At 39.8% G+C, this 13,736-nt stretch overlaps 1 protein-coding gene and 1 long non-coding RNA gene across 9 annotated transcripts in view; one reads left to right on the forward strand and one right to left on the reverse strand.

The window, feature by feature from the left end:
• hoxb3a (homeobox B3a) overlaps nucleotides 1-13,676 on the forward strand; it is a 52,695-nt gene extending 39,019 nt beyond the window's left edge. For 4 of the 7 annotated variants that reach the window (XM_048198331.1, XM_048198340.1, XM_048198358.1 and 1 more), the window contains 3 exons: nucleotides 4,400-4,466; nucleotides 10,204-10,801; nucleotides 11,508-13,676. In XM_048198331.1, the coding sequence (XP_048054288.1) occupies nucleotides 10,312-10,801; nucleotides 11,508-12,268 (1,251 nt within the window). In that variant the 5' untranslated portion in view covers nucleotides 4,400-4,466; nucleotides 10,204-10,311 and the 3' untranslated portion in view covers nucleotides 12,269-13,676. The other 3 variants (XM_048198346.1, XM_048198352.1, XM_048198368.1) reach the window with 3 other exon arrangements.
• Nucleotides 1-13,736, reverse strand: part of LOC125273243 — a 284,955-nt gene that overhangs the window by 33,706 nt on the left and 237,513 nt on the right. The gene's annotated exons all lie outside the window — the stretch shown is intronic.

A 13,736-nucleotide genomic window follows, 5' to 3' on the forward strand; every position in this document is an offset into this window, starting at 1 on the left:
AGTGTAAAAAGACGACAGATTTATGACCTAAATAGAGGGCTGCTTATTTCACTAACAGCTCTTAATTTCGACCTTTGCTTTGCTCTCCACTGAACGCGCCACAGGTATCCCAAAAATGGCCTTATAGCTATTTATTCTTGTTATTATTTTACAATTTTGCTGCTTCTAAAACGACTGGTGTTCCTAAAACCTACAGTAGGCGCAAGCTGTCAAAGGTAATAGAAGAGCGGCTAATAATTCAAATGTGGCCTCAAGGTAGACGGCTATATTGAAACATAATGTCTCTTCTGTGTTCCCTGCTCCTTGGTCGTTTAAACATAGACTTTTGAAAAGAGAAAAAACAACAACAAAGAATTTTCATGCTTGGATAGCTTAGTAGCATTTTACTATTGATAAACGGTGTAGATATAACAAATGTGCGTCTTTCATCAATGCAGAGGCGATTAAGTTTTAATATAGGTGAAAAATGTATATATATTTTATTTGTTTTTATTTGTTTATATATATATATATATATATATATATATATATATATATATATATATATATATATATATATATATACACACACACACACACACACACACACACACACACGGTCACTTCAAAAATATCTATTGCGTAAAACGTAACACTTTATAAACTTTTTATAAATCACTTAAAGGTTCTGACACAAATGTTTGACATCAAACAAGTAAAAACTACATTGTCACATGCAGAAATATGCATCAAAATGTTGCACAAGCTCAGAAATCAGCCCTCTGAATCAATCTGCGCGTTCTGACACATTTTGAAAAATCTCTTCTCTAAGTACTACTTTTGGTTTTGTTGTTGTCTTGATGGTAGTTAGCCCAAAAGAGAAATTGTGACCAGCGGTTTCCGTGAACTAGCGTACAGGTCTGAATAAAACCACAAAACTCTATGTGGATATAATTTAATTGATTTTATCATAAATCACTGACAGTAAAGAAAGAGGACCAGTAAGAGAGAGCAATTTAAAGAACAGTGCGACTGTCAACTAGGACATAAAGCTTTTTTTTTTATATATATATTCCAGTCTCAGAATAGTTTATTGCTGTCATAATTATCACAGTCTGTGATTTTCATGGGCACCAATAGCTGCAGTGGTGTGTGGAGTTATGTAGCGCCTATTTAAACAGCGACCACAAAATAAATCATTCAATGACTGATTTAACATATCTTTTACTCTTAAAGTTAAAATCAGATCCAACTGCTGTTTCACTTCTAACAGGGTGCATTTTATTTTCTCTGCTCATTTGTCAGATTTGTGAAGCTGGCAGTTTTGGGGACCCTGGGGGCATGGGCCTTGGTTGACCCAAAGACCCTGTCTCTTCCTCAGTCAGTGTCTTCATTCAAAAAAAGTTAAACATTATCCACCCTATGCACAGATGGTCCTTAAAAATTAACTTTGTGGTCGAATAGCTGAAAGTTTGACTTTTATATAAGATCATCTGAATGAGCACTCTAAGAGCATGGAGGATTACAGGGCGTTTCGCAGTAATACATAATCTTCAGGTTTGCGGTTTCGTTTAGTTAGCCTTACAAGTAAGCCCACTTGGATGATATTTTCATCAAGGTAAAGCTTTAGACCGAGTCAATTAAACAATATATGATTAAATAGTGCAAACATAACATTTACATAAAGAAAACCACCTGACCCCATTCCAGAGCAATAAATAATGATTAATTCGCATATGAGAAAAAGTTCTTCCCTTTGAGCGTCTTTGTTGTGAGAATTGCTCACAGGTCAGTAAGGCGAACGAGAAATCTTTAGCTGATGCTATATGCGTGGGTGTCAGAAACCAAGCCCCCTGCCCATTCACACAGCCTGCGAGAGCAGAAACGCCTTTAATCGTTCAAAGATTGGCCACAGAAGGCCTAACGTATCCAGCGGCCTCACACTGAAGTTTGTGGTGTTGAAAGTTGGATGTCATCCGCCAGACTGCAAGAGAAAAGAAGACATATCTAGCCGCTCCCAGCTTAAAACAGCCTCCTCTCTCGGCATTTGGGTATGCTAAGCGTTCGAGCTCATTACTTTTCAAAGCACTGGAATCCAACGAACGGACTTGATGAAAGCTCAACATTTCTGTGATGGGGAGGCGATGTCAGTGTTTTTTGCTGGGTGGCACTCAAGAAAACGGGGCAGACGTCATTAATTGCGATTGACTGGATTATGAGTGAGAATGCATATTTTCTATTTTGGGATTTATTAGACTAGGAAAAGACTTTAAAAGACGTTCTGACGCATGCGTGTCCCATGAGCGATTTGGATTTGGATTTGGGAAGAGGGCCCTTATGGTATCGCCCAGTCACTACTAAATAGCCAGTTCACAACCGCCTGGTAAATTACACAACAAATGGGATGAGGTCGGCTTTGCGCTGACTTCCAGAAGGTGCCATACGTGCTTCTCAAGAGCCTGTGGACGTACAGGACGGGAGATTAATGCATAAATATAAGACATTACAAGGGGATTCCAAAGTACCTCTGACTGATCATTAATCTGGTGAGTTATCGCACCTCCACGGAAAGGTCAAGCTGCAAACCCTGTGCCAATCTGTCAAAGCCACGCCGCGCGCCTCTTTTAGTTTCGGGTGTTTTGCTCTCCCATGTTCGTACATACGTGTTGCATATATTTTTGAAACGAAGAACTATATTACAGATGGCTACGGGCATACAAAGGGGTGATGCAATATCCAAGGGTGAGGGGGATAATAAAGTTAAAAATGTAGCATAACTGTTTTGTAAGTGAGCAGACAAGGGTGCAAATGAGTTCACAGTGTGAACTATGCAGAGTGTGAGAGTAGCTTTATTTAAACGGTCTGACAAACCGAACACAATCTCCCACTGCCCGTGCATCCACTTAATATGCATTTATATAAATGATGCAGGAGCCCTTTGTTGCAAAGTCCGCAGTAATGAGCGCACGTGAATCTGGCTGTTGTTTTCTTTCCGAGCCTTCGATATCCTGAACAATAATTATACCCTACTAAAACGCTTTCCGTGCAGCAGAGGAGAAGCTGGTTCTGGTTCGGCTAAGCCGTTGCTCTCTGGTTGCTTTCTCTTCCATTTTCCTCACTAAAAATTGGCTCATCAGCTCTTCTGGCTGGGAGCTGCCTCCTCCCTTTGTTCTGAGAGCAGCAGCGTTCCTGCTTGCTGGGGCACGAGCACCCTTCACTTTATAGGTAACTTTAGGTTAGTCCAGCAAGGCTGCGGGTCGCTGGCGTGTTACCGGGGACGAATCGACCCAAAAATACCCTGACAGCGGTAGAAACGGGCCCGGGTGCTGGGAATGGAATCGAGCCAACGGTGTGCGTAAGTGCGGGGATGCAATAAATAACTTTATAGCGCTGTAGGCCGCAGAGTCGGGGAGGTCGGGGGAATCCTCGTTTTGATTTATGTGTTTGGGGTAGCTGTCACGAGCCGGCGAACGAAACCGTCCAACGTTTTTATTCCACTTTTAATAAGCGCTGCTATGCAGACCAGCAAGGCCATTTCATTCCATTTCTGTTCAGGCCATCGCCTACTGTATATATATCCATTTTCGGTCCTCCAGGGCACCCGTTTGGATTAAGGGCTGTGTTTATCAAGTTTATGGGCGGATTTTATACCAGAATGGTGGGGCTCGCGCTTCATGGTTTTATCAATGGTCGCCGAACGTTGTCGCTTGTTATATTTAATTATTTTCAATCTGTTTCGTAACTTGTTTATGATTATTGTATTTTAAATGTTTAGTATTATAATAATAATAATAATAATAATAATATTATTAATATTATGTCAATTGTCTGGGGATGTTATATAACTTGGCTATAACATAATATTATTGCATAATATTGCAGAACAGAAAAGTAGGCCATTCTTTATAACGAGGCCAGGAGAGCTTGTTATGCTGTTAACATTGACGAAAGATGTTTAACAACAGATTTCCAGTATCACGTTTGTATTTCTTTATTTATATTTTTATATTTGTTTTTATTTTTTTTTTTTTAATTTATTTTAGTGTTTAAATAAGGGCGCATGTATGGTTTTGAGAATGAATCGTTTTGATTTTAAAAATACCATTACTGCTGTCAGTAAATCCGTTAGGAAGGCCAAAGGTTCTGTTTTAAATGATTAGAAATATCATGCTTAATTCAATACATGTTGAAAATCAATAGAAGTAAGGGACTTTGGGATACAGCGTAAACATTTTCGTTGGCCTCGAATTTCTCTCTGTATTCCCGAACATAATTTAAGGTTAACATGTCGGTCAACAGTGGCCAACCATCAAATTGTCTTCGAGGTCAATTTCTCTACATGAGGTCTGATGTTCTCTATTGGATTTTTGGCGACCTCGTTTTGATTGCATCTCTCTTTTTTCTGTTCCTCTTCTTACAGTTCCTTCTCGTTATCAAGAAGTTGTATCCTTGCATAAAATCTAGAAGTGATAAAGGACAATATCTCGGTAAGTGATTCAATCTTTTTTGAGTTTGACAGTGATTTATACCCTCTGGTAATGTGTTTGGGGAAGATACTTTTTTTTCCCCCTCAATGAATTTCGATTTTTTTTTTTTTTAATTTGTATTATTATGAAATCCGATTTTATATTTCTACTGATTCAAAGAGTAAAATAAATTTGTAAATTCGCATGGTTTATTAAAATGTTTTAATTTCAAAACATTTTTCATACAATGCAACATCAGGACTTTAGCTGAAATAGCAAGTGATGCAGTAGCATACAAATGCATGTTTGAATGCATATAATGAACCCAATTTTGATGGCAATTATACCGATGCATATGGGGGAAACAAATCTCGAGAACTTTTGCAGGCCCCTATGCTATTTGCTATATTGATCGATGCGCATTTCGAGTGTGTTGCATGTTTTTTTTTAAATGTATAGAATGTTACGACTGTGGGAAAAAACGCAGATTGAGACAGAAATCTCTGTTACAATGATATAGTAGTATAGGGATTGGGATGGTGATTTCGTGATGTTTTATTTTTGGGGCTGCTCATGCGTAACATTTATTTGCAGAGTCTTTGAGAAATCGTTGACACCTTAAATAATTGCTTAGCAAACGGTGACTCGCAACTCACAGTAAGTCCCACGCTAAAATAACACTCACAACATGTTTTTTTTCTATGTAAATAAACATCCAAACAACAACATTAACAGCAGCGCATTAATTGTTTTGCCAAAAGGCTACTAGAGCTATTTGCTCTCTTGTTGTATGCCATTTATTAATTTCAAGGGCATAGCAATCTGAATATATATATATATATATATATATATATATATATATATATATATATATTTTTTTTTTCATTCATGCCATTATTTTTTTAAATACCACTCTTCTATTAACGTAACACAATTTTCTCTCTAAATATTGACTGAAACTGATACACTGACACATTCATACAGCTGCAAATAAAATATAGTTTGTATAATTGTACAATTGTAATACCTCTTTAATTTCTTTTTCAAAACAGATACAATGGACTTAAAATCTTTTTAAACGAACTCATTGATTTAATTTTTTTAAATGAGTATCCATGGATCCGGGTGAGGTAGGATAGAATGTCCGGAAGTGTAGTTTTTTTCTGGTTTCTCGAGATGTACATCCATGGAAATAATGCACCGAGGCTGTGGTTGTCTTTTTTGTATTCCATTTTCAAAAGAACGAGAAATGTAACATCCATCACCGCGCAGCTCAATATGCTGTCCTTTTTATGAAAATTAGCAACATGAATCCCAGTCCTTGAAAACCAGCATGTCATAATCCGAACTGCAGAATTTGACCCACTGTCTGAACAATAACAGTTTGTTAATGTTTACATCACAGCTGAAAGATGGCAAAATGAAAGAGTAGAAATTGTGTTTTCTGCATTTCGTTGCCTCAGCCCACGTATTAGTTAATTAGTGCCCTTTTAAGTGGCTCCCCATTGGATCCTTTTAGCAAAGGTTGCAAAATAAGGAACAATGCCGTTTAGTAAAAAGTTGCAGACACCTACATTTTTGCCTTGTGCCTTCCTCCCACACCGTTGGTGATGCTCTCTATTCAAGCACCTAGAAGAAATGCATCTTTTTAAAGTTGCCTGTTTACAGCTGCCTGTGTATGGTGGAAGTCATAAATCTTACGTAGCCATAAACGACGGGGGTAGTGTCCTGAATAATAAAAATAGAGAGAGAGAGTAGGAGAGAGAGGGAGACGTGGTGTTTGGCTTAAGGAGAGAGAAGTAGCAATATCTCTTGAACACTTTCCTGGTGTTTTTCTTTTTTCCATTTTGTTCTCTCGCCGGCTTTCGTCCTCGTTTCCTTTTCGCGTTTTTCTCTATCGTATTTCTTCCTTCTGTCCTCCATCCTTAAAGGATATGTTGATGTTTTTGTTATTATGTAGCCTATAGTAAAAACAGAAGACACTCTTTCGTCTATTTTTAACGTGCACGCGCCATCCATGATACTCGCAAGACTTGTGTGACCAGGACTCGACAGAGCTTCTTAATATTAAAAAAAACTTTCTTTTTTTCTTTTTAGTGATTTGTTTTCACACCCCTCCCTCAGGTTTCAAGTCCGCCTGTTGTCTGTTCTCTTGTTCTTACACCCCCACCTCATTGTTTTTATATTTTGCGCATAAGTTATTATACTAGTTGGGTGTGTTGGCAGGGATGTGATGAAATATTAACAATACAGATAGAATGTTGTTTCTGCCTTAAGCAAGAAGCAAGCTGGCGCTGAGAACGTACTTCCTGGTAATTTAATATACACCGGTAGAGTAAGAGAGGGAGCGAGAAATGGGTCCTCTCTGCTATAGTTGCCTGCTAAACAATGTTACTAGAGGATAATAGTTAAACACACAAGTGAAAGAGACTCTGAGAAAAAAAAACTCTTCAGCTTCCGTTGTAGACCTTTATCTTGTCCCGAGCGCCTGCAATTAGCATAAGTTTTCACTGGTGACGCTGTTTGATGGGGATTAACGCGTGAGCCTCTCACATCCAGCCTGCTCCGTTATTTCCAATAGACGGAAAGGCCTGGTGTTGACTACATACAATAACCTAGCCAAAACGAGCAAATAATATCAGCTGACCCCGGGCCCCGACATGAGACGAGGAGATGTTACGGCGAGTCGGGAGCCCACCTCGGATTATGATGTTCAATTTTGCGCCGTGAGGAAAAGGCGAGGGGAGATTGAAGGCGAAATCTGAGGCCATTGTTATCTGCGAGCAGGGCGTACCAGTCGACAGGGCGGCCAGGAGCAGTGCTGCCTGTCCATTTGCAGCCCCCCTCGCATACCTCAGATCTTTCATGCTAGACCGTCTCCCCCTTTCGCGAGCCGAGGGGAATCGTCCAGCAGCGCCCGCACTCTGGCGCGGGGCAGCCGTGCTCGAGATACCCGGCGTTTGACGCGCGCTGTCTGGCTGGAATATCGAAACTGGTATGAGCTTTGGGCTTTTTTATTGATTGCAGCGTGGCCGAATGTGGAAAATATGATGCCTGCCCGCGCGTCTCTCGTCAGAGGCTAAGGTAAGCTGGTCTGAAATAGGCTATCAGTTTGTGAATGGCGGTATGTGTGTCCTAGTGATTTATGACCGTATGACTCCAAACGCGGTTCAAGAAGAGTTCACAATGCTTTAAGCTTCCACTGAAGCTGGAGCTTTCTTTCGCTACCTCTGAATAAATGCACCCAAGATTGTGCCATCTAGTCTCATTTTGGCTTTGTTACATAACAAAGGAGATCATTTTTGGGGGATGTTTGTTTTCATAAATGCTTTGGTAGGAAAGCGTGCGTTTATTTTCCAGAGGTGGTGTTTTTATGCGAGCAAATAAAATGCCGTGGTTAAACGTCAGTATGCAATATTCAAATGATTTAAACGATTTCAGCAAATGCTTCGATTGGCATCAAGGTGTGTTTTCGTTTGATATTGAATTTGCACGTTTAAGGCCTATTCATTCCCAATGCAAAGACTGTGGGTGAAATACTGTTTATTATATTTTGGGGGGATGAAAGCTATTCTTTAAATATTTACATAAATGTCAGGTAACTTATTTTTGAATAGCAAAGAGGCGCCCAAGCAATGTTATGTTGTTTTTGTTGACGTTTGGCTTGGTCCTGCTCTTACTACGTCCGCTTTCGACTCCGTAATTGTATTAGGGTCGGATCTACAGAAAAGTTGGTTATTGTGTTACCGTAACAAGAGGGCCAAGACATTACGTGTTCCATTTAATGGAACCGCGATATGATTTCATATCTATTATGCCTGTTTTTATATCCCCCTCATCCTCTCCCCTTTCTCTCCCCTGAACAATTCCTTAGAGTAAATGATTAGGATTCCGGCCGTCCTCTTCGAAGATAAATGACCGACATTTGTGACGTGTTGAGACTGAGTTGATGTCCAAAAGCTGTAGCTCACATTTACGCTTTATTCAACAGAAACACAAACATCTCAATGTTTACAGGTTTATTTCAAAATAAGAGTATATTAATCGTAGGATTGGAAATATTCCTTTATTGTAGGGAAGTACATTTTATAATCAGTATGATCAATATCAGTCCGAGAAAGACACATTCACTGACTATTCCAGTCCATTTTAACAAAGGATACCCCCCCCCCCCATTTGAGTTAGCTTCTGCAATATTGTATTTATGAGCCCTTAAGCTTATATTGTTGATTCAAAATATTATACCAGTTTTCACGCTCTTTTTTTCATTTAAACAAACAACAGAAAAAATATACATACTGTTTTAGAAATGTATAATATCAGGGTGATTAGTTTAGCTTTTTTTCCACATATGCTTTTTTCTGGAACACTTTATTTTTTGATACGATAAATACAGTTATTACAATTATATAAACCAGTATTATTTTTTGTTCTTGATCAAATTAATAAAATAGGTTTTTGTATTTGATTTTTTACAACGAAAAAAAAAAAAGCACAGGACGCAAAACAGGGTTTATATAAAACAGGCCTTCATTACAATTGCCATGCATGTGTAGCCTATGTAGCAAACGAAATATAGGACAGCATTAAAATATTAATGTGGTCTTCCACTCATGTTAGTATATTTATGCCATTTATGGTAATACACACATAATTAATGAAAAATGCCCAGGCTTATAATAAAGTTATAATATAAGGCTTATAAATCGTTTTAAATTGTTTTGCCCACTGTGAAGTGAACTTGCAAGTATCTGATAAAACAAAAGCCACGGTAGACCTCTCTTAAAACATCTTACGCAATTTATTGGCTTCCTTTAGTCTTTTTTAATAACATTTACTACCCAGGCGAGTGAGTGAGAATAAATGCCAGGTGCCTGTAAGTGTTTGAGTGATCGTTTTCGCCCGGTCCTCTCAGCAACCCCAGATCCAAGCTGAGAGGTCTTGAGATTTTTTAAGGGCTGGATTTGTCTATTTTTGGTCCAGCGACCATTATGAATAACACTTACGAAGCTTTTCCTCTGCGTTCATAAAGGCCAGCGACAAAGTTAAAGAAACACAGTGCCGGTTTGTCAGGTTTTAATGTTGCCCAAATACGTTTGTTTGTAACTGGAGAAAGCCCACTAAGAAGATGGCCTTTGTGTCTGAGGCAAGAGCTCTCAAATGTCCGCAGAGCTCGTCTGTATTGTCCATGTTTATTTTTCCTTTTTAATAACGCTTTGCTGTCTTTTATTGCATTTGTTCAGATTTGTTTTAGTTGCAAAAAAATAAATACATATGAAATATATAACATAATATCAGAGATCTTAGAATGGAGCCCTAGTGTCAACAATTACCACCTAAAACGCATGTTGGACAATGATTTATAACATCTTTATTTTTATGATAAAAGATAATGTATGTATGTATGTATTTTATTTCTCTTTCTACCTAAATACTTGCATATCAGTAAGAACAATGACCACATCACAAAACATTTTTATTTGGGGAACAAAAACAAGATAAATCTGTAATTAAAAGTACACTTTTAATAACATGCAATACAAACAAACAATTATTTTTATAAAATGGAGTTCAAAGCCTAATGTGTAGTTTGTTATGATGTGCAATAGAGAGAAAGTGAGAGAGAGGGAGGAGAGAGAGAGAGAGCATCTGCAGGCTGTGTTGTGGGAACATGCTATTCATGTCATGGCGTCTTTCAGTGCAGTAAGATGGATTTACCTCGTGCCCCTCTTATTATGTGCCTCTTATAACCTTTCAGGTCAGCTTCCAAGAGGCCATTGGAAAGAGACCGTCACGTGACATCTAGTGCCAATGTTCTTCCAGAAGGTCGTCAGGACCCTGGTAGCCGGTAACTCGATTTTTGGAAATGCAGAAAACGACCTACTACGACAACTCGACACTTTTCGGAGGATACTCATACCAGGGGGCAAACGGTTTTGGCTATGATGCCCCGGCACCAGCCTTCCAGAACTCAGCGCATCTTGAGGGTGACTACCAAAGGTCTGCATGCTCCCTACAGTCGCTCGGCACCAGCGCACCCCCACAGCCTCAGCATGCCAAGACGAAAGAGCTTAATGGCAGCTGCATGCGGCCCAGTCTGCCACCTGAACACCACCCACCCCCCCAGGTTTCCCCTCCTCAGAACGCTGTAAACGTTGCTGCCTCAAATGCCACCCAGCAGCCAGGCGGTAGCAGTGGTGGCGGGGCTGGCAGCGGGGGCACAGCCAAATCGTCATCCAAGTCGTCCTCTCTGGCCCCAAACCCAGCTCTCACGAAGCAAATCTTTCCTTGGATGAAGGAGTCACGTCAGAACACCAAGCAAAAAAACAGCTCCCCTAGTGCAAGCTCAGCTAACGGTGTGTTTGCCAAACCCCCTCTTCTCTTCTGTTCTGTTCTATTCTCTCCTCTTCTCACCCTTCTTGACTGAGACAGATGTTGGCCAACATTATTAGCTTGAAATGGGATACAATAGGGGTGGGACTAAATCAGACCATGCTTATTTTTAAAATGTTTTTTTTAGTGACCGGATGTTTAACAAGGTGCAGACCAGTCAATTTTGTTTTATTGTACAGCTAATAAAAAGTCTAAGAATTGTGATGATTATATGCTCTGAATATCTTTGACTATAAAAGTGGCAGAAGATTAAAAAAAGCAGTACATAAAGATTATTGTTTAGATTTTAGATAGCAGAGATGCCACATCACTTGTCATACACTATTATTGTGTCCAAATAACAAAAGATGTATCCCACAAGCCTCTGAATTTGCACACAGAGGTTTCTATCTTTTTAATCCTCCCTGTAAACCATTCAAAAGACAAACCATGTAGCAAACACACCGTTGCCTAGTGCACAGTACGAATCTGGCCCTGGGCTTTAGTTGTAATGTGATTTACATACACAAGGTCAATGTTAGGGCATGCGTCTCTTAATAAATGCCAAAGTTATGAAGTGTTGACAACCAATATCAGGGGGATAAGTTTTTCATGGCCAGCTTTATTAGTGGGAACGATGCATTCAATTTCCGTGTGGAGTAATTATGTTTTATTTCATTCTCACCCCAGCGGAGAGCAGCGGTGGTGAGAAAAGCCCTCCGGGTTCTGCAGCTTCCAAGAGAGCACGCACTGCTTACACCAGCGCTCAGCTGGTGGAGCTCGAGAAGGAGTTTCACTTCAACCGATACCTGTGCCGGCCGAGGCGTGTGGAGATGGCCAATCTGCTCAACCTTAGCGAGCGGCAGATCAAGATTTGGTTCCAGAATAGGCGGATGAAGTACAAGAAAGATCAAAAGTCGAAAGGCATCGGCTCGTCCTCAGGGGGACCGTCCCCCACAGGAAGCCCACCTCTTCCAATGCAGTCCTCAGCTGGTTTCATGAACTCTATGCACTCAATGGGCAGTTACGATGCTCCCTCCCCACCATCTTTTAACAAGCCCCATCAAAATGCATATGCCATGTCAACAGCCTATCAGAACCCAATGAAAGGTTGCCCACCCCAACAGAAGTATGGGAACACTGCACCGGATTATGACCCACACGGGCTACAGGGTAACAGTGGCACCTACGGGACACCGAACATGCAGGGTAGCCCCGTGTATGTGGGAGGTAGCTATGTTGATGCTATGCCTGCCACTGGGCCTTCTATGTATGGCCTCAATCACCTACCACACCACCAGTCGGCAAGCATGGACTACAACGGTGCCACACAGATGTCAGCGAACCAGCACCATGGACCGTGTGACCCACATCCGACATACACGGATCTGTCTGCGCACCATCCTTCTCAGGGTAGAATCCAAGAAGCACCCAAGTTGACTCATCTGTAGCAGGTTTGGACAAATAATAATGAAAAAAAAGAGGAAAAAAAATGAAAGGAAGACAAAACGAAACAGACTAACCCATGGGGCGATGCAATGGGGTTGAAAAAGATGATCCAGTGGTTTCTTGCCATGACTAGAACACCGGTTTGTGTCAATGTTGTCCTTCCATTCATATGTGAACATACCTGAATTTAGTATCCATAGGCCTAAATACCCCTTTAAAATGATACACTGAAAAGTGTAAAAGTGAAAAGTGGCTAGTTTATGCCAAGGAATAGACTGTCTAGCTGTATGACCTCATTACATCATCCTAAATGTTTGTGTACTTCTTCAGCATTGTCGCTGCATTCCTCACACTTTGGAGAGCGGTACGGTATAGCCTACATTTAAACTTACTGGTGCAAGAAAACCACTGGATTGTTTTCGTCCACTACCCTTATTTCACATACCTCTTTTTTTTAAACGTCAATTTTTTATTAAATTGTTCCCAAAACTTCAGCAGACTGGCACCTTGTCTTTAGCAAGACACGGTGATAAAGATATTCATCTCTTTTAAGTCCGTTTTACACTATATGCTACCTATCACTATTAACGAGAAGTAAATAGAGTTTTGTTATGGCTTTGACACAGGGTAAAAAAAGAAGAGTTGAGAATACTAGTAAATGAAAGCTCATTCCCTCGTTCTCAACTCACTGTCCCCTCCCTCTCCCTCTCTCTCTCCCTCATACTCCCTTCCCCAGTTCTCTATCTTTCCCAATCTTTGGGTTCGCCTACATTAGTCCAAACTAATATGAAAGGCCCACAATTCTCATATCTTGACTTAACGTGGAAACAGGGTATATTTGAACAAAAATGCATGTCCGGGAAACCAAGCTACAGCGCAGACGTCTCTGTTTACGCCTAATGCGCTCTTGTCTGGGCATCATTGTTGCACTTAGAGTTTACATTTAATGGGTGAGGAAGAAAAGTAAATCTTATTTTGAATCGGAAGACCTTCAATCAGCGTCTTTCGCTAAGTGTGTTCAAGTGAACATTCATAAATATATATTTATTTGTTATAGCCAGTTTAAATACTTTCTTTTTTGTATTATTTATCCCCATGTATTTATATCGATAAAATGTACTTTTTTAGTATCTACCTGTTATAAAAAGACGCTGTGTTCTTGTCATTGTAACAAATTAATTTTTAGTTCTTGTATTTTAGAGATATGTAGGTTTATGTTACCCTTGTATAAATAATGTCTTGACTTGTACAGGGGGCGCAAGAACGGAATCAAACCGTTCCCGCATAGTCGAGAATTAGACGAATATAGCGAAACATTTTGAGAACTTCATTTGTCCTTTGTAACTACTTTTATTTCCTTGTTAAGAGTTGGTTGTTGAACAATTCTTTAATAAAATGTTATGTTATTCATTCCCACTCTATAAGTTCATGAGTTTACCAAACAGATTTTGAACAGAAAGGGTGAGGGTG

Source organism: Megalobrama amblycephala, linkage group LG1 (genome assembly GCF_018812025.1).
Source record: "Megalobrama amblycephala isolate DHTTF-2021 linkage group LG1, ASM1881202v1, whole genome shotgun sequence".
Classification (NCBI taxonomy): Eukaryota; Metazoa; Chordata; class Actinopteri; order Cypriniformes; family Xenocyprididae; genus Megalobrama; species Megalobrama amblycephala.